General features: G+C 42.3%; 1 protein-coding gene across 3 annotated transcripts in view; it reads left to right on the top strand.

Annotated features, from left to right (window-relative positions):
* The first annotated feature begins 241 nt into the window (after window positions 1-241).
* TOGARAM1 (TOG array regulator of axonemal microtubules 1) overlaps window positions 242-20,926 on the top strand; it is a 45,044-nt gene continuing 24,359 nt past the window's right edge. For all 3 annotated transcript variants that reach the window (XM_056345045.1, XM_056345046.1, XM_056345044.1), the window contains exons 1-5: window positions 242-1,792; window positions 13,015-13,171; window positions 14,459-14,593; window positions 16,641-16,934; window positions 18,913-19,178. In XM_056345045.1, coding sequence (XP_056201020.1) covers window positions 317-1,792; window positions 13,015-13,171; window positions 14,459-14,593; window positions 16,641-16,934; window positions 18,913-19,178 — 2,328 coding nt within the window. In that variant the 5' untranslated portion in view covers window positions 242-316. The remainder of the gene's footprint in view (window positions 1,793-13,014; window positions 13,172-14,458; window positions 14,594-16,640; window positions 16,935-18,912; window positions 19,179-20,926) is intronic.

Below are 20,926 nucleotides of genomic sequence, written 5' to 3'. Positions count from 1 at the left end.
CCTGGCTCGGGCGGTGCCACTCCACACGCCGGGGGGTGAAGGGAAGGAGGTTCCGCTCCACCGGGAGCCCGGCAGCGCAGCCCCGGCCCCGCCTGCTCCCGCCCCGCGGCTCTCCGTTTCGGCAGCGGCGCCCCCGCGCTCCGCAGCGCCGTGTGTGTGTGTGGCGGGGGGCGGCGGTGAGGGGTGTGCCGGTCTCCCCCAACCCGCCGCGCCGTGGGCGGTGCCGCGCAGGCGCGGTGCGGGCCGGCGCCTGGAGACGGCGGTGTTGTGCCGCGCGGCGTTGCCGGGGCGGGGGCGGCTCCGTCCCGCGCCGCCCATGGCCGTGGCTGTTGCGCTGCCGCCGGCCGCCTGCGCCATGGAGGAGCCGGCGGGCCCCGAGCGCGGCGGGCGGGCGGCGGGGGAGGGTGATGCCGCCGCCGAGGAGCTGCCGTGGGGGCTGCGGCCGGTGCTGTGTGGAGAGACCCTGCGCGGCCGGCGCCGCGGGCCCGCCCGGCCCCCCCGCGCTCCTGCCGCCGCTTGCCTGCGCGCCCTCCCGACGCCGCCCGCTGCCCGCCGCGGCCTAGGTGAGCTCTCCCGTAGCCTGGCCTGGCAGCTGGGCGGCCCCGGGCCCGCCGGGCAGCGGGAGGAGGAGCCCGGCGCCGAGTCGTGCCCGCCCGCCGGCCGGCCGGGGCTGCTGGAGGGCCAGCTGGTCGCTGAGGGCTCGGCCCCGCCGCCGCCCCCCGCCCCGCCCGGCAGCACCGGCCTGAAGTTCGGGCTGTTGCCGCCGGAGCTGCACGCTCGCCTGCTGGACCAGGAGGACTACAAGAAGCGCACGCAAGCCGTGGAGGAGCTGAAGAGGGTGGTTGAAGGTGCCAGCCAGGCTGCGGTGACCTCCACGCCTGCCCCCAGCCTCCTGGGCCTTGTCCAGTTCCTCTGCTCCCTCCTCGATGATTCGAACTTCAAGGTGGTGCTGGGGGCTTTGGAGGTGATACATCTGCTGGCCCTGCGCCTGGGCGACCAGGTTCAGGCCTTGCTGGCACCTCTGGTTTCTGCTGCTGCTAAAGTCCTGGGGGACAACAAGCTGGCCATCCGGCAGGAGTACAACTGCCTGTTCCTGTGGCTGATGAAGGCAGCAGGTCCCCAGGAGGTGCTGAGCCTGCTGCTGCAGCAAGAGTACTTGCAGCACAAGAACTCCAGGGTCCGTGAGGAGGTGGTTAACATCTGCATCGTGGCCCTCCTCACTTACCCAGGTGAGGAGCTGGACTTGGTCAGGCTGGCATTTGGGCTGGCTCCTGCACTGGTGGACAGCAAGCGCAAGGTCAGGCATGCTGCCATGGAAGCATTTGCTGTGCTGGCATCTTCCATGGGACCGGGCAACACCACCCTTCTCTTCAAGGCAGTGGATGCAGTGGAACTCGAGGATGATGGGGATGGAGTGATGCACGCAGTGCAGGCCAGGCTGGCCAGGAAGACCTTACCGAAGCTAGTGGACCAAGGGTTTGTAGAGTATGCTGTGCCCTTACCATCATCTGGTCCTAACAGGGGGTCCTGTTTACCCCCTGGCGCAGATACAGACTGGCTGTTGATGGGCAACAGGACTCAGAGCGCACACAGTTACTGTGGGTATCATTCAAGGGATGATGCTCTGCATAACGTTGGCTCACACTATGCATGTGCCGATCTGGGTGTAAGTCCGAGAAGAGTCTTGAGTGCGGGTAAAGGAAAAAACAAACTGCCTTGGGAAAATGAGCGTGCTGGAGACAGGGAAGGTGGATCAAGAGTTAAGATGCCTTCCACAAAGGGTGTGGAGCAGGTATGTACTCATAGCTTACTGGGCTCGTTTATTCTAAAGCATGTTCCAAAGGGGGATTGGAAAGTTGTCAAAGGCTTATTAAATGCCGGGTATTTGCAAGGTATGGTTGATGCTATAATATTTTATGTGCAAGGATCTCTGTACATGTATCAATCTGGAAAGACAAATTTGAGAACTCCTTATGTCAGATTTAACACTAGTAGGAACCAGACAACTTACCACAAAAAAAACAAAAAAAAAAAAATTTTTTTTTAGGTTAGCTAGATTCCATGTGACACTTACGTCTAGCCATAGTGACCTGTCTCTGACAATGATTAGATAAAACCCAAGGAATGAGTAAAAGAGTAGGGAAACTATTTCAGAGTTTCTGTTTATATATTTGTATTTCAGAGTACTTGACTGACTGCAAAGGTTGTCCTAAACACAAAAGCTGTTTGGAGCAAAAACTGACAAGTTACTTCATCTCAGGCTTTGAAGGCAGAGCACTGGAGTTTGGCTCAGCCAGTGCTTTTTGGCAGTGCACTGACCGGTAATAAAACTTGAGGATTGCCAATGTCTATGTGGCTCTTTTTCCTCAGTCAGATTTGACTACAAAAAATGTAGGTCAGGATGAAATAGCAATTCTGATTGACTGGAATTTTGATTTTATCAGTTACTGATCATGTCGGCAGCTGCAAAGGGAAGGAAACATTGAAAAATTATTCAGGTCCTTTTTACTTTGGCAGTAGTTCTGTTCAGTGACATCTGTATCGGGTACTGTCCACGTATTTAAGACCTGGGAGTGTATTTGTGTGTGGTGGGTTTTCTGTTGTGTGTGTTTTTTTGGTTTTTTTTGGGTGGGGAGTTGTTTTTGGTTTTGGTTTTTTTTTTTTTAAACTGGACAGGTTTAATTTATACTTGATCTTCAGCAAGTGCGTTTAAACAAGTAGATCTTTTTAAAATTTGAAAGCTCTTTAGAAAAGACTTCCTCACTACTGTGTTTACGTATTCAGAATTTAATCCTTAGTTGCTTAGTAACTGTATTGGATGAGGTCATAAACAGGGCTAATTGGTGAGGGCTAGCTTTTAGTGAAGTCTCTTAATAAAAAGAAGTGCAAGTTAATATCATTGTAGTGATAAAAACTTGAACTTCACATATATATTTGTACGCACACATGCCCATGTCCTTTGTTGGTGTGTTACCTTATTCAGACCCCTAAAGAGATTGATCTGTATCTTTTTGGCTTGATGAATCAGGCTACTAAGTTCCTCTGGGTTGTCTACAAAGCAAACAGGGTCTGCACAAGACATGTAGGAAATGCCTTTAGATCAAGAAGGGTTTTCTGTTTGAAACAGCTTTTCAGTATTGACTAATGCAACTTGTATAAGTAATCGTTAATTGCCAGCGTTCTCTAGGCAAATTGGGCAGAGTTCTGCACTGCTGTTTGGTGCTGGCTGGGTTCATGTTTTTCTGTAGACTTCAAACAAAAAGCAAGCCAGTACATGCACCAAAACCTGGCTGTTGCTTGGCATGGTGGAAGGTCTTCTGCCTCAGACAGCCCTCTATTGAGTTCACCCTTAGGTGCTGTGGAAATCTTTCCTTTTTTTTTTTTTTTTTTTAATCTCTTTGTACTTGTGGTTGGATTTATCCCTGTAAATGGGGAGGTGGAGCCAAAGTTTCCAACCCAGGTGAGAAAGCAATTAATTTGTGGTTTCATGGTTTCATGTTGCATATGTAAAGTGCATTTAGAAACGGTGTGAACTACATATTCATGGCTTCAAGTCACTGATGAGGAGTTACTCAGCTTACTGGGGAACATCCTTGATACTAAATGATAAAAGTTCTTAAGAATATATGCCCCATACCTTGAAGTGTTCAAGGCCAGGTTGGATGGGGCTTGGAGCAACCTGGACTAGTGGAAGGTGTCCCTGCCCATGGCAGGGGGTTGGAATGAGATGGTCTTTAAGGTCCCTTCCAACCCAAACCATTCTATGATATGTATTTTTAGATGTGTACTATGAGCTTTATGGGCATAAATCCCATTGCATAATACTGGGATGAAAACCAGCCCAGCTGCTGGGGATCTGGGGTGTGAAGTGTGCACATGTGGGGTTTGGGGTTTTATAGTGTTACTCTCAAAGGTGTGCAAATCATAAACCAACTGCTGGAAGCTCTTGTGTAGAGACAGCTAGTTACCCCCTGTACGTAAAGCCTAACAGGATAAAATAACATGGCTTTCAGATCAGCTTCCTATGTCTGACAAGCGCTTAGCTTGTCTCTTCGTCATCCCCGCATTTGTCTGTGTGACTGAATTGTGGTGGGATGACAGGTTTTCTGCTTTTCTCCTTGAAAGACTCTTTCAGTTACATAACATTGTGCAAATACTTCAAGTTTAAATTAACATTTTCCTTTGTGATCGTCTGTTCCTATGTTCTTGTGTTATTATGCCACATTTTTCACTTTGTTCTTGCTTATGAGCAGATGTAGAAGTTACATTTGTGCCATCTATTTTTTCAGTATCAGAACAAAATCAATTTCAGCCCTTATTTGGTAAAAGCATTGTTCTGAACAGGGACTACTTGGGACTATCAGTGCAGGTTACTTTCCCATATCTCTTTTCCTTTGCTGCTGTGCGGGGACTTGAGCTGTAAGTTAACCAGTCTCGTTCTGCTTTCGCTGCTGCACACAGTATGGAGTAGTACATGACAAACAGGAGAAAATCCTGTTTGTCATGTACTGTATTTATTCCTTTTAAATGAGAAGTATTTTTTTTTTTTTGCAGCTAATGACTGATTCTGTAAGATATCCCGTGCCTCCTAGAGATTCTGTTTGTTCCTGTCTCTTCCCTCTGCTTTCTGACTTGCTCTGTTTGCCTCTCACTTCCATTTTGTGTTTTCTTGCATATTTAAGTTGGTAGGAAGCAGGTCGATAACTTTGAGGTGTCAGAATTTGAAGACTTCGTCAGTTGCACTCTGCCAAAGGAAACATGTTAATGCGCCTTTTGCACTCTTACTTGAAAGATGTCTGAATAACCAGAAACCTCCAGTTAACCAGAATTCATTTTACATGGAAGTATAACACCTCTCCACATAGCTTTTTGCTTACATGCGGGTAAGTCCTGACAAAAAACCAATTTGATGTCATGTTTGATAGAATTTGAAAGTTGCCAATTTTGACTTGGACATAAATGAACACAGTACCAAAATTACATCTGCATTACCAGCTTATTTTAGTTGTATTGGTTCACCTGATGTGAACAATGTCAAAAGTGTTCTTCCCATCATTACAAAGAAACATCTGAGGGCTGATACAATACAGCAGGTAATATTTTGCATTCAGTGGGTTTTAAAAATTTGGTTCAGTCCATGTGAGAATGGAAGCTTTTTCTTTGCCAGTGGGCAGAGTGTACTACTGGCAGACATGAGGTTTTACAATTACTCTTCAACTGGCTTTTGGGAGCAGTGGTTTTAAAAATTGCTGTGGATTAACAGCTGCCCACTTGCCAAGCTCCTTGAAGACACAGTAAGTTGAATGTAAGTTGAACCTGGCTCAGGGAGTAGCTTTGTGTCTATATACAGTCTCATACCAGTTTAGTCTGCTTAGCTGCTGTAACCATCATGCATCTCTCTCCAATAGCGGTGGTTTAACTAGTGCTGGTGGCACTTGTTTGTCACTCAGAAATAGTGGTGGTACTCAGTTTTCCAGGTTCCAGTGATTTCTTTTTACTTCAATGTCTGTAAAGATAAGTCTAGCTGTAACATTGCTCCTGTGACAGACAAAACCATAATTTAAGGTAGCTACTGCATCTTTGCCCTCTATGAGGGAAAGGAACAGCCTTGTTTGAAAAAGCACATCAGGGAGGCCTTTTATTAGAAGGTAAAGCAAATGCTGCTCATCATCATGTATAAGGGAGGAAAAGAATAGGGATTCATTTTAGTTACCTGAATGGTGACTGCTTAAGCAGCCCCACTGTCAGTGGAGAACTAGTTTGTGCAGTCAGTAGACTGTGGAAAGCTGTCTTTGCTACCAGGGGCCTGATTTAGCATGAGATTATTTTCAAGACATTGAGTCCTATTGACTAGACTCACTTTTACTGCAAAGGAAATATAAACACAATTTATTGATTTTTATTATAAATTGAAATTTATCTGATTTCTGTAGGTTGACAACTTTGCCACCCTGTCTTTGTATCATGATCATTTGTCTTATCTTACTGTTATGTCTTACTTAATAGATGGTAAGGCTCTCTGGGGTGGGCGACATCTTTTTATATGGCGCTGTGATTTTTGGTACGGTATTTGCTGGCTTGTTTTGTTATATCTGTGCCATGAAAACCGCTTTATCCCATGGAGTGTATGTATCTTCGATGCAAGTAGTAGGTGAACTGCGTTTCCACTTGAGGCACACTGACATGAGTAAACTTGGACAGTGTTTCCTGTACTTGAAGACATTCCTTCTTAACTGAAGGAGATTGCCATAAGCTGTATAAATAAAGTTCTTTTCCTTGTTCTTTATCTCTTCACTAAGGTATATCATGCATAAAATTTGGGTAGTTGATTTGTTCATGTAAATGTAAAAAATTAATTATTAATTCAGACATTCCTTTGAAATGAATTTGTTTAAAAATTAACTTTTGGAGTCATTCTGTGGCTGAAAGGAAGCATGAAATGAGCTTAATGTTTAAAGTTGTTTTTCTACTAGTATTTTTAGGGTCATGTTACACAGTGATTGTCCAACGCAGTGTGTAGACTTTCCTGATCAGATAAGATGTAAAGTAAAACATGTGTAAGTTAATGTGTACTAAAAATACAAGGTGATAAAGCACATTGCCTTCAAGGATTTGTCTAAATGCAGCTTCTGTCAGTGATGTTAAATTAGATTATTGATGAAATGTTTTCCTGTAATCCCTGAAGTCCTTTGGCACTGATTTTATTTCATACCCATCTGTAAACTTCGGGCTGCCAGCTGTGCTGCAGGATTCAGAACAATGATCCAACTGTGCTGACAGACATAAAATAAACCAAGGGTGTCCGTCCTGCATGGTGTGTTTCTGTATGGCACAGTCCAGGTGTGACTGTGGTCACACGTGTGGCTGCCACCTCGAGCAGCGAGATATCACTGGCGAGTGATGCTTAGCCTGGCACTAGAGATGCAAGCACAGAGTTTTTCTTAATTTGCTAGATTCTCAGGAGACTGTAGTTATGTTCAACATTAAAAACACCTTAGTGAGAAGCTCTAGAGTCAAGAGATGCTTGAACTGCCACCACCCCAGCTTCCAAAGGATGCTTTTGTTCTGCACTCGGAAAGGAGTCTCCTCCCTAGTTGTAACAGCAGAAGAAAACAGGATGGATAGGTAAACACTGCAAGGTTCTTCTCAGGAAACCAGTGCCTCCAGCTGTCTCTTTCAGAGCCAGAGAGTGCAATCAAAGGCCTGGAGAGAAGTGGTGAGTGCAGCAGGACTGTGTGGTCACCCAAGGAGTTGCCTTGCCCTGATGCTGTGGCTGACTGGGAATAAGTCACAGAGGCACGGAGTTCTGCTGGAATGGCACCAGTGACATAGCTTAGCAGTGTTTGGTCTGGAGGTGTGCTCACAAAATGTGGTACTCATGGGGTGTATAGTATGCATCTCTTAAAAAGGTTGTTAAATAAAACATTTATACCAGTCTTTATTTAATCTGTGGGTCTTATTTCTGCCAACTAGTATCTTTTGTTAAAGTGCGTGATTTCACGCTTCAGTGCTTTATATATTGAAATTGAAGGCTTATGGCTTAAAAGCTGTTTACAGTACCTCAGGTTTCCATTTTTCTTTCTTTCTGTAAGCCAAACCTCAGTTTATCAAATAGAGCATCATGATCTGTGCTTCTGCGCTTCTGGTTCTTGGCAGCTGCACACATCTGTCAAAGCTTGAGGACAGACTCTGCCTTTGACTCTGTCCTCTTCTAAAGCCAGGTTTGAGTAGCCTGACCTCTGCCTCCTTACATGGGACAGGTAGTTACTGTCACCACTCAGCTTGCCTCGGTAGGCTGAAGCTTCTCTGGTTTCTAGCTAAATTAATAAACTGGTAACTGTTCTGGGTTTGTTTGGTTTTTTTAAGTACCTGCAGCATATTCTAAAGCAAATACAGGAGCCTTAGAACAGCACCAGAGGAACACTTTGTTTGCTAGAGATGGGAAACACTTGGCAGCACAGGCTGGTAATAAAGTGTATAACCCCATGATTTTTTTCCTTTGTACTTTGGTAAGGTCCTGTTCATTTCCAGTCTCAAGCTGGTAGAGCCAGGCTCCTGATGTTCCATCTGTTACCTGTAAATCCAATGGATAAAGTTGCCTGAAGTTGCTGAAGTGAGCGTTCTCTTTCTGGAGACACTGATGTGCAATGTCTGCTCCCATTCCTTAGGTTTAGCTTTTGAAAGTATAAAAAATTCCCATCTGATCCAGACCAGATCCTATTAAAAAAAAAAAATGTTTCTGTTGTTTGCTTTAGGACTTGACATGATCTACTGATCTTTTGGGTGCTGACGTTAAGTAATTGAAATTAGCTTGCAGTGACCAAACACGTTGCATTCTCCAGTGGTTTGGCAGCTTGTGCTGTTTGTGAGGGGTCACAGAAATGAGTTTAAGGACAGTGTACTAGCAATCCCCCATTCCCTTTTTAACTCTCATCTTGTATATTTCCAGTTTAAGCAAGCTATCAGAACAAAACCGCTCTGGAGTTTGGTGTACAATTTAAAGAACTAAACGTTGCTACTTGTGTAGACCTTACTAGCTCCACTGCCCTGCTGAAACACGAAAAACAAACTGGTTGCCACAAAATTGGCTAATAGTGTGCTGGGTGTTCCTCGCTGATCTTTTGGTAGCTAAGCCTTCCTGTGTTTACCTTGAAAACTCTATGTATTTTGAAAACATATGTATTATGTGCTCCGTGTAGAACATAGCATGCCTAGTAATTGTTGCAGGATTAGAGTTATCTTACCCCCATACTGTGAAAACATCTCTCCTTGTGGAACACACTCTGTGGGTCCCTTTACCTGCTGTAGAAAGCAGTGCCCTTTGCTGGGGAAGCAAAAGCATTTCAACATTTTACTGATGTTTTAAACCATGTTACAAAGTATACCTGAACTCTCTGCAATTTACCATAGCTGCCCTGTTTGGCAATATGTGTGGAATTCTTTGCCATTTACACACTGATCTGATAACCAGGTAACTCAATAGGTGGACTTTATGAAGACCTTAGTGAGTGTTCAAATGATCTGTGAAATTAGTTTTATGAAACAAATACTCTTTGTTTTCCACAGTGATAAGGAGGAGTAAAGGGACACAGAGGCCTGTGTGATGAAGTTATCCTTTCGTTGTGAGTTGAGTGTCCATCTCTGGGACGAGAGTTGTGGGTTTTTTTGGAGGCTGGGAGAATATTTGAGGAGATACCATTGTATACTTGTGCTGTTGTCGATCTGTTCCCTGGTCACATGTTACTGATGGCTGCTGGGTGTTATTTGGTTAGGAGAACCTTTTTGTTTCATCCAATGCCACTGCTCAGCTGGGAAGGGAATGTAAGAACAGAGCATTTGTCAGTGATGGGTCACTCACAAGCGCTGTGCTTTGGTGACCAAGTTAATATTTCATTTGGTGGATGGATGAAAAAATTTTCTGACATTGGTGGTACTAGTGGAATGTAAATGAACCTGAAACCTTTTGAGAAATCCCTTTGACAGGGTCTACGTCAATGAAAAGTCTGGCAGCTGTAGGTTTGCATTTATTTGCCACCACCCTGCATGCTTATGTTTAGGAAATTTATAATCACTGTAATTATAATTTGCATACAATAAAGCAGACAGTTTTTATTCCTGTAGCGGGGGTTGGAACAACTGAACAAAGCTGTACAATCATGTTAGTTTTGTGCATTTTGCTCCTTCTGCATATATTGTTTTGTCTGTGTGAAAAGATGGGGTGTAAGTAATTTGTGCAAGTAACATTTATTTATGGACTGAAAGATACATAGATTGAAAGTGATGTTTTCTGACCGGTTGATCACAGAAGCAAGAATGCCGAGCTCTCCTCTCTTCTTTTGTCCCAAATTGTAATAACTTGGAGAACAAACCATTTCACCCATTTGGCTGCTCTTCTTTTTTCTCATTTGTAGAGTAAAACTGGTGTCCCTCAGGGTACCTGGGTGATAAAAAGCCAGCATAGCACTGAGGGTTATCGGTGCAACTGCTGTGATTTAAATCATTGTTCTTACTGTATACCCAGCAATCGGAATTTGCGGGTTTTTTCTTTGCAAAGCTTCCTATTTCCTGCTCTGGCCTTACTAGTAATTTTGTACCTGCTGGATTCCTCTGTTCTTCCATCACAAATAAGATTTAGACAGATCCGTTTTGTATCAAGGTTCCTGAAATTTTCCCTCGCTGTCATATGCTTTAAGCAGTTGTGTGCAAATATTTTAAGTGAGAGTCAAATCCCTGAAAGCCAATTAAAAAGTCTGGTCCTACATTAGCACCAGCTTTCAGGAAGGAAGGTTTTATGTAAATTTTTAAGCTTATGAGCATTTCAGTGTGTTTGCTTAAAATACCTCAGGCTGAAGACTTTGCTATGCGGATGACTTCAGTCATATCTGCTGAACTTTGAGCCCATGAAGTGCAGTACGTAACAGTAAATTGGAACGTGCCATTTTGTAAGTAAATAAAAAACAAATTGCCATTTTTATTAACCAAAGATGTCTCTGGGAACAGGGAAGCTGTCTCATCTGAGAGCCTGTGTCCACGTAGCTGTGTACCTTGGCACTCAATGCAGGGAAGAACCGCGGTTCCTTTGGGAACCAGCTGGATTTTTAAAGCACTGAATGGAAATACAGGAAAATTGCTGCTTCACTTATTTATGTACTGCTAACAGGTACCCTGTGTGAGTTATTGTTTTCGTTTTTCAATGAAAAGGAGGAGGAGGAAAACTAGAAATACGTTATTTAAAAGTTTGAATTGTGGCATTTATTTTTTCAAGAGGAGTCTTGTTGGTTGGGTATGGAGATTTAACTTCTCTTGCCTTGTGTGTGTATCTTGCTAATGTGTTGTGAATCACCTTTACTTGGGAGGGTCCTGAAGGTTTTGTTGAAACTCTTAAGTATATATGCTGTAACAAGGAACAATTCCATTTTTAGGATACTATGTGAGACAGTAAATTTTATAACATTTTAAAAACAATTAGTGTATGCGCTCGTAGTCATGCTACTCATGTCATGACTGTGCCGCTTCAAGTTGTCTGTGCTTTATTTTGTGATGCTTTTGTGAAAAATGTTTTTATGGTATTAAATTAACCTCCATCAATATACTAAATCAGAGCATTTAGCTGCTGTTTATTTGACCTAGTCATTTAACTTTCAAGGCATTGTAATCTGTTGAATCACTGTGCGATTTCTCCCGGCGCATGGAGGATGTAGCAGAGTGGCCGTTTGCAGGCGCAGCGCGGCATGCCGTGTCCTGCGGAGCTGGGCGCTGACGGCGTTCTCCCTGTCCAACACAAGCTGCATTGTGTGGGACGCTGTGCACTGAGGAGATGACTGAGTTACGGACTGATGGAGAACTGCAGGTCCGTATTGCAAGAGTTTATGTGAAGTTCCCAGTCTGAGAATCCATCTTTACGGTCAACTAAGATCTTCAGTGAAATTAAAAATTATGTATTTTTGTAAATGAATGTACTGTGTATGTGTTAGATGACAAATTCTCCATTCACACAACCAGTATATTGAGTAAAGGCGGGTGCTAGACTTAACATGATGCTGTTCTTTCCAATACTGAATAAATATTTCCATTTCTGTTCAGACTTCTCTTTTGACCTCTGTGTGGAGCCTTGACTGTGAAAGGGCAGAACAGAGTTAATATAGCCAGGAAGCGATTAAGTTACCGATTTTACTAATTAAATCGGAAAGCAAGAAACCTTTATATAAAGCATGATCTTTTCTTGGCGAAGTAATTATATGATTCAGATGTTTCCTTTACCTATAACCAGTTCTCATTACAAGGTGCTGATACTGCCAGATGCAGCTTTTAAACTAAATCTGAAGCGTGCTGTTTTCACACCTCAAGTAGCGGCTGTCTGTTTAAACACTTACATAGCTAATATACATAATTTAAAATGTTAACATTTAATTTTTAAAATTAATGACTAGGGCAATTCTCTACCATTTTTTTGTTGTTTTTTTTTCCCCTTCAGTGTGAGTAGTGTCAACCTGTAAACCAACTAAAATGCTTTCTAACGCTTAAAGAAAACTTTAGTGAAAGTGTTTTGCATTTAAAAATCAACTGCCTTTACTAACAAAGGAAGTCGTGGCATTTTGTATTGATGACCCGTGGTGCTCAGTGCTAAATTTCAAGGATTTAAAAACGTTCTCACACAGTGTCTTTTCATGTGAAGGATCTGATTTTTTAAGCCACTGACCTGGCCGTGCTGCAACAAACATCACACTTGGTTTCACGATGGTGAAAAGCTTCATATCTTGTCTTACCCATCTCTTAATGAAGGCTTAGGTGAGACTGTTTAGTGTTGGGAAATAGGATTAGTTCTTTTTAGAAAATTGGGTGGTGCTTTGGGTTTAGGCAGGTGGCTGCTGGAGGGTGAGGCTGAAGACAGACTGAGCCATGTCCCAGCCCTGTGTCAGTGCCAGGGGCACTGGGGACAGCTCGCCCCTTCTTGGCACCCTGGTGGCACAGCAGCAAGTCACCCCAGGGCACTGTGGAATACATGGCTGGATGGCTTCTGTCCATGGGTGCTAATTTTGGTGCCTTTTGCAGTTCACGCCCCACACCACTGCAGTGCACAGGAATAAATACACGGGGGAGGCTGGGGACAGCCGGCACTGGGAGCTTCTACTCTGGTCTGCTGTCACCATTCTTGGGGTCTACTTTGTTTTTTTTTAAAAAAAAAACTTTTCTGCTTTTTGCTCTCTTTGTTCATTAAGCTTTATCTGTGGATACATGCATGATGAAACCCATTTACTTCTGTGGATACGGCTCAATGTACACACGCTCTTCCTTTCCGTTGTCTGAGTGATAGGGAAGAAAAATTTTCTGTCAATTCTGTCTTCTTAAACATATTGACAGTGTTTTGTGTAGCTTTGTTATAAAGAGAGACAGGTCTGCGTGGTGATGAGGTCTAGATGACATTTAAGTGGGTAATTCTGCTGTTCTTACAGAAAAGGGTTGTGCATTCATTTCACACACATGATTGTTTCTTTATTTTCCTTTCTCCTACAGTTCTCTACATCTAATGATTTTCTTCATTCTCCAAAGTTAAGGCCCTCTCAAGGAGAACCAGTCAGTGATGAGTTATTTTTTAGTAGAAAAAGAGCTTCAAGGAATTTATTTCAGAATAGTATAGATTTTAACTCTGAGCATTCTTCTGTTTGTGCTGGTAAGTATTGACACAAAAATGTGTTTGATCTCCCATTTACAAAATAGATTTAGAAGAACCTGAGAATGAATTTGTAGCTTCATGAGCATGTTTTATCGTCTGTTGATTATTTGTTTTGTTATTTATTTTCATTTACTGCAAGGAATTGAGTACTAGGCAAAGGGCTACGCCTCCAGCTGAAGCAAGCGGCAGCAGTCCCATCCCTGCCCCTGGTGAAGCGTACACCATCTCAGAACTGCTGTTTTCCACTCCTGCTGTACACACACAGATTTTCACTAGTTTAGATAGCCACAAGAGAGTTTATAGATCAGCCTTTTTTGCAGACAGCAAGACCCAAAAGATACAGTGTGGTTACGTGAACAGATGTATTGAAGAAAAGGGCTCGGGATATCCCTGAGATACAGAGCTTTCTGCTGCTTCTGCAGAATTAGGGAAAAGTACCATGTAGATCAGCAATAGAGTAATTCAGCCAAAGTTCTTTCACACTGTAATGTGAATTGCAGGTAATGTAGCAACTTAAAAGGAGACACAGAATTTTACTGACTTTTGAGGAGGAGTACGTTGTTTGCTAAAATAGCAGTTGTTATTGTAAAAGGTGTGGTGGCAGGGTATGAAGTATCAAACCATAAACCGAGCAACATGTCGGGAAGATTGTATTTATGTATGGTGGGCTGTTCAGAAGAGCAGATCAGCACATACATATTGTACATTGGCATATTTTTCTCTTTTTGCGGTGTATAAACACCTAGGGTAGAAAGCTGTCTGGAGAGTGAGCTCTAAAGTTTGTTTTAAAGGATGAAAAGTGTCACTTTGTTGAAAACCAGGTCTGTAGAAGATTATAGGCATAGTCCTCCACTTAATTTACACTAGCAACATAAACTCAGTGATTTGTATTTTAATAGCAAAAGGCGTGTGAAAAGGCTGGGCAAGACAAGGCCTGATTTCTTCTCTTCACTTGGCGGAAGGTTCTATTCTCTGCTTTTCCCGAGGAGCACTGGCATGTGTGGCATGCCAAGTTTACTCACTGTTATGCTATGAGTGAGTGACATCACTCTAAAGAAACTCATTGCAAAAGTGCCCTGGAAGAACAGCCAGCCATTTGTCCTTTTTGTGCGTATGAACGGTATTACAAGGTTACTTAGAAACTAAAATTAAATACTTTGATGGTAGTTATATTTTACACTGGAAGTTAGACAGAGAGTCTTAATTCAATATTAAATATTATTACATATATTTTTAATACCATATGGTAAGTTTATCTAATTACTTGTTTTTTTCTTTTGAAAGGTGTTATGGGCTCTCATCAGCCACAAATTTCACGGAAGTGTGGAATGCTTGGATATACGCAGACATGTGGGAAGAGTGGTAGTGTGGACTCTGATTTACAATTTTTAGGATTAAATAACTGTCAGCAAGACAAAGGTATATGGATTCTAACTGTATTGTAAGTCAGTGCACATTGCTTCGGAAATGTCTATATGCTGCCTTAAGAAACAGCAACTATTACTAATATGTTGTTCAGTCCCTATTCAGATGTATTTGTGCCTCCCTCCTGTGTAGTGCTTTTCATTTGTGGTTGCTAATTTGCAACCCACACCTTTGGTATCTGGTGGCATCAGTGTGCTATACAAAAAGTGGTGCTGGAACAGAATCTGAATTTTTCTTGAAAAAACGATTTTTAAGATTTCTGTTAATATTATAGGTCAGATCAGCCTGCTTAACAGCAAGGGCTGGGTCTGTTCAGAGGTTAACATACCTCTCTTGGTCCCCTCTAAGGTGTGGAGGGCGGTCAAGGTGTCTCGGCAGGAGTGAGTGCAGGAGGAGGTACAGGCTGCTCCTTTCTGCTGAGCACAACAGCCAGATGGAAGTGTCCTCGGTGTGCTGCAGAGACACTGTGTTGGTACAAGTAAAACTCCTAATTCTTACATCAGTGCTTTAATTTGTGGTGGTTTGTCTACAGCTTTTAGTAGACAGATAGCCGGGGCGCTGCCATGTCAGGTGGCTTTTGCTGCTAGCTTCAAAAGTGAGGTTAGGGATTTGATGGAGTGCACCTTACCCTTAGAGCTGGAGGCTGAGATAAATCAGGACCTGTAACAAATAGAAACTTTTCTGTTCATCAGTAATAATAATAATAGTAAATGCCAGATAAACACTTAGTGAAGGAATAAACTCACTGTCTGGATTAATAGATGGTAACAATACGAATCTGTGGACAGAGCTGCTTTGAGCGGTCCAGATGTGTTGGACAAAGGATAGAGCTGACAGCCTTCTTGGAAATTATATAGGAACTTTGTCTACTTCTAGACACTTAGGGGCTCTTAGATCCTGTGGTTTTCTCATGCCTACGGAAAGAAAGAAGAGATTTCCTCTTTTTTTTTTTTTTTGCCTCTCTACAAATCAATGTTCTTTTCTCTTAGCCTTGGCCTTCAGAAGGGCATCAGGTACTTTGCCCACACTTGCCAATTTATTTCTCTGCAAACAGTTTTTGTGCCAGATATTACTGTTCCTTGAGCCTCTCTCCAGTAACACAACCCAAACCTGACTTGGTTCTCTTGGTTTTGCTGCCCCAGGGTATCTGGGGAGCGGCAGGATGCTGCAGCCTTGGAAAGCAGCAGGAGCAGTAGATAAGAGACCTTGGAGCAACCTGATTTGTAAAGGGATTTTTTAAACTATAACTAAAGGCACAATTGAATGGTTCTCTTTGGAGTGACACAGATGATTAATAGAATAATAATCTCTGAGCCTGACTCACATTGTCACCTGTTCTTGCTCCCTGGCTCTGCTTTCCCATTCTCCCAGTTATGCCAGTGGAATTACTTGTGGAGCTGTTCTCTCAACAAGATTGCTGAGGTGGCTGAATGTACCATGATCCTTCCAGAGGCTGTCAGGAACTGTGTTAATACTTGTCCTTTTTTTCACTTGCACGGTTAAAAGCTTGAGTGCATGTGGGGGAACATTTTCCATGGTGAATAATTAAAACAGTCTAGTTCCAAATCTAATCTTTCTATTTTTGACCTACTGGTTTCTGGGAAAATAATTTTTGGATTATTTTTTTTTTTTAAGGAATAGAAATAATAACATTTGTGCTTTATGTGTACTTTTGTATCACTGAGTTTTGAGAGTGGCTGCAAATTTTATGCTATGCAGGCTTGGAATACAGAGAGCAAGCAACAGAACAATTTTCAATCTACTTGCATCATTCATTTTCTTAAATATAGTTCTTCAAAACATAACTGCAAAATAGCTTAGGCTTAAACTCATTGGATCAAATGCAGAAAAAGGAAATTGCTGTTTTGAGGAACAATGCAATTTATAAAATGAAGTTAACTGATTGGCCTGTTTGCTTTGGTAAAATGCTGATCTTCAGCTTTTGACTGTCTAAATGGTATATTGTTTCCTTGTAAATTATTATTATAAGAGCTGTCAGAGGCTAATTACCACAAATACTGTTCTCTTTTTCTTTGCTCAGGTTGTGGCAGCCTAAATCTTTCCAGCAAGACCCAGAGAAGTTTTTGCAATCAAGCAGAGCATACGATGTCCTTCCAAGGTTCTAATGTGAGCCAGGGCTCCTTCATTCTGCCGTCTTACCCTCTGTCATCACCCAGGAACAGCCCAAAGCACACCTCTCTGGCTGACTCTCCAAAGAAGTCACAAGATAATGGCATGAGCTTCTCAAACTCCTGGCCTCTTAAAAGCTTTGAAGGACTGCCTAAGCCTAGTTCACAGAAGCAGCGTCTCAGACAAAAGTCAGGAGACAATACAGGTAGGAATGCTGTCAATATGATGAAAACTGATTTCAGGTTTGCATTTTGAGTGACTTCAAGCAGCAGTCAGAAAACCTACAGTGGCAGGTAAATGCGGAATTATGCAATGCCCCAGTTTTGGTTAGAAATGTGGTTTATAGCTTCACTAGGCTAATCACGTCACTGGATGCTTCTCTTAAAAAGTGAAATCTTTGTATTTTGTCATAAAGCGTGATAAGCTACAGCTCTGCTTTTCTTCTCAGTAATGTATCGGGGAAAAGTTTTTCTTCAAACTAAAATAAAATAAAAACAAACTCCAAAATCTAGCATTTTTAGAGAAAGGCAATACAGAAATACCTGTTACTTTTAATACTTTTAATTAATACATGTGCAAAAAATATACTACTCATTGTATTTTGCCTTTTTGCCTCTATTCTCATTTAGAAATGTGTGTGTTGAATTCCCCATGCTCAGAATAGCTCTTTAAAACCTGGTTACAAACAGCTACATCTCTAATGAGCAGAACCTGTGCTGATTTCATCCCAATTCACACTGACAGCTAATGGCACAGACTGCTGTTTATCGTCTGATTTCCCATCTTTGAAGACCTCATGTACACATTGGTTAACCTGAAATAGTTTAAAGTTTATTTAATTACAGTTGCTTAAACAATTTATCTTGCTTTCAAATACTTGCTAAAGACAATCTTATTTTAGGTTAAAAATAGCTTTGCAATCTGTTTAGCCTAAATTGATTCCTAATCACCCATGAGGCATACCTTCTGTAAGCAAAGTAACAGTTCCCACATAAGATTTTGCACTGATGTAAAGAAAACTGTTTTAAACGTTGTCTTCATTGAGACTGGTATTCTTGTGCATATGTAGAAAATTTCTAAGTTAATGCTTTGGAAGCCACCTGTCCCTGGAGTGCAGGTAACTTTATCTTCTAGGTGTGTGTTCATCACTTCTTGATTTTCTGTACATTGTCCATATGTATTTAATTTTTTTTCTGTTTCTTTGGAGTAACTTTATTGTTGTTAGAGCAACTAGTCTTTTTTTCTTAATTAAGGAATTAATTACTTTTTAAAGGTAGTATATGTTGGCACACACATGGATGAAACACTAGTTTATATTTTTTTAAAAGGAGGAGACACTAAGTAGAAGAGATTGGCAACTGAGCTTGGAATGCAGGGGGGTGAAAGAGGTAGAGTCAGGAGGTAATAGACAGTACTATGCAAAGAGGCAAGTCTGGTAATGTTCCTAATGATTTTGTAAAATTAAATATTGCAAAATGTGTGCAAATAAATATTCAGGAACAGGAGTTTGGTGCATTTGGAAAATTGATGTTGAGAAGGAACGTTGAAAGCTTCTCACATGAGGAATGGTATAAAAATAAAGTTAGATAGGGACTCACTATCTACTCTTGTTCATGTGAGAAACTTTCATCTGTGAGTGTGCATATTTGTACACATGAATACGTGTATACACACATACATGGAGGAGCTAAGAAAGGGGTTTGGTGACATCAGGTTTTATAAAAAAGGAAGTGCTTTTTTAATGCTCATTGTAGAGCTGACTGCTGCAGGCTGCTGAAGATGCCAAAAGCAAGAGCTTATTGATAAAGCAAGCCGATGTATGTACCAGGACGGTGCGTCAGCTTATGTCAAGCCTCTGACCCAGGAACTTCCTAAAAGTCTGAATACTCTTTAAGTGTTGGTTTCTTACCTTGTTAGGGGACAGTCCTTTCATCTGACTCAGTACAGCTGTTTTATGTTCTTACTGGTTTTATTTACATTTGCTGATACTCAGCCAAACAAAACGTCCTTGAAATGTATTTATAATAGTAGATAAAATTGCATGCATAATTATGTTTAACACTCACCTCATTGCAAAAGGAGTTTTCTGGTGTGATACAGAAATGAGACATGAAGTTTATTCTGGTGCATGCAGTGTTCTGTCATCCCTCCAAAGGGCTGAGATCTGCTTGTATCTTGTTCAGGGGACAATATGCAGGAGAAACATTCTCCTCTGCAGCTGAAACCCACCCTGGTGAGACACCCAGCCTCCCGCTGGGGCCTGAATGGGACCAGACCTGTCCCCCCCATACCCCGCCTCACCAGCCCACTGCCTGACAAGATTGACTTAAACGTGATGAAGTGGAGGAACGAAGAGTGTGAGGACATATGGCTGAATGAAGTGCATAGGAAGATTGCAACTGATCTTTCAGAGCTAAATGTTGATGGCGAGGAAGTGGACCAAGAAGAGGTTCGTTCAAATATGACATAACACACTTTTAACAGTTGATCTGTTGTAAGCTTTTTTTTTTTTTTTCTGAACAAGAGCCAGAAAATACCGTTTCTGACTTAAATTTTGTGACACTGTCATCTACAGCAAGTTTTGATGAGAAACCATTGAGCATCTGACAAAAGCTAAGTAAAGCAATGAAAAGTGATGCTGAAGCACTCTTCCCATGTTTGTTCCAGATAGCTTAATTTCCCTTGTTTTTCTCAGAGCTCAAGTCTGAATATTTTCAGTTGTTGTAGTACCAAGGCAGAACTGTAAGCCTTTCTACAGCTTCTGTTCTCATTACCTTTACTTCATTTTAAATTTCACGTCAGATTTAAGTAATAATCCTGCCTTTAGTTATAATAGGGGGCTCAAAATAGCAAATAACTTCCTTGATGAAGGGTTTGTTTGACTCAGCCTGGGAGCTTCCTCAGCCTCCTGACTTTGCTGAAGCGGGCTGTCACTGATATCCACGCAACTTGTCACAGCCCTCTCAGAATTCGGTCATTTTTTCATGGAGTAAAATGAGAAGGACTGATGTGAAGCTGGATTAGTATGGTGTCACCTGCAGCTGTTTGGTATGACACAGACATATTTGACACAAGGCCTGGCAGGTCGGCATCCCTCCTGGATGTGGGAATCCACTAGTAATAATTTGAGCCAATTATGTGTATTCAATGGCCAGTGTTCTGGCCTTTGTGTGTGCCACTCCACCTGTGGCTTAGAAAATATTTGAAATATTTAATACCTTTAAAAATATTTACCTTCTGTGACACGAGACTTGTTCAACAGACTTTATTCTAGCATCTCCGTGTGCTGTTCCATGAAGTACTGCAGCCAGTGTAGCTGCACATCCTGCATAGCTGTTTCTCAGTTGCATGGGCTGTCTCGTGAGACCCCCCTGCATACAGGAGCCTAGACGTATGCCAACCCTGGCCACTGTGCCCAGCGCATCCCAAAGGAATCTGTTGCTCAATCTGATGCTCGAGTCTCTCTGATTTTTGAGAAATACCAAATAGCTGCACCAGTCTGAGGCACAGAAAAATACTGCCGAGGCTGCTGGATAATTTCCAGGGAAGGTGGAACTGTGTCGGCAGTATCCCCATCAGTACAAATTGAAACCATTGCAATGTTGATTATGTGGGAAGCATAGCTATGGATTTTGTGTCATCTTCTCCGCATGATCCCACGCAACATGTCCTTATTTCTGTCACAGTTCATGGCGACTGCTTGAATCTCAAATTCCTTTGTTCCCTGTGGATCTGAGAGCAGTTGCAGTAGGGCTTAATGGCTTTGCCTCACTGTCTTTATCTTCCATCCTCTAGTCACTACTGAAAGTAACTTGAGGTGGTAGTGGTAAATGGACAGAGGAAGAATGTTTTCTACACCAAATATATTTAGCAAAAAGAGGAGAGAATATGCAGTAGCATGAAGCTTTATTCATTATAGATTTTCCTTCTTATTTGAGTAGGCGCTCTGCTTGCTAGGCACAGTTTTCAGGATTCACTTCTGCAAATTTACCAGCTGGGCACAGTTCTGTTGTGAATAGCCTGAAGGTCCCAATGTGTGTACTAGCAGCCATCAAACGCTTCCTTTCATCTAATAAAAAAGAGAAGAGCAGCTCATGTATTTTTGTAGGAATCTATTCTTTTTGCAAAATGAAGCTAGGATACAGTATCGCTGTGAATTTGCATTTACTTGCAGGATAATTATTCTTGTGAAGTAAA

Source organism: Falco biarmicus, chromosome 7, assembly GCF_023638135.1.
Source record: "Falco biarmicus isolate bFalBia1 chromosome 7, bFalBia1.pri, whole genome shotgun sequence".
NCBI lineage: Eukaryota > Metazoa > Chordata > Aves > Falconiformes > Falconidae > Falco > Falco biarmicus.
Note: the sequence above shows the minus strand (reverse complement) of the source record. Positions and strands in the feature narration are given on the sequence as shown.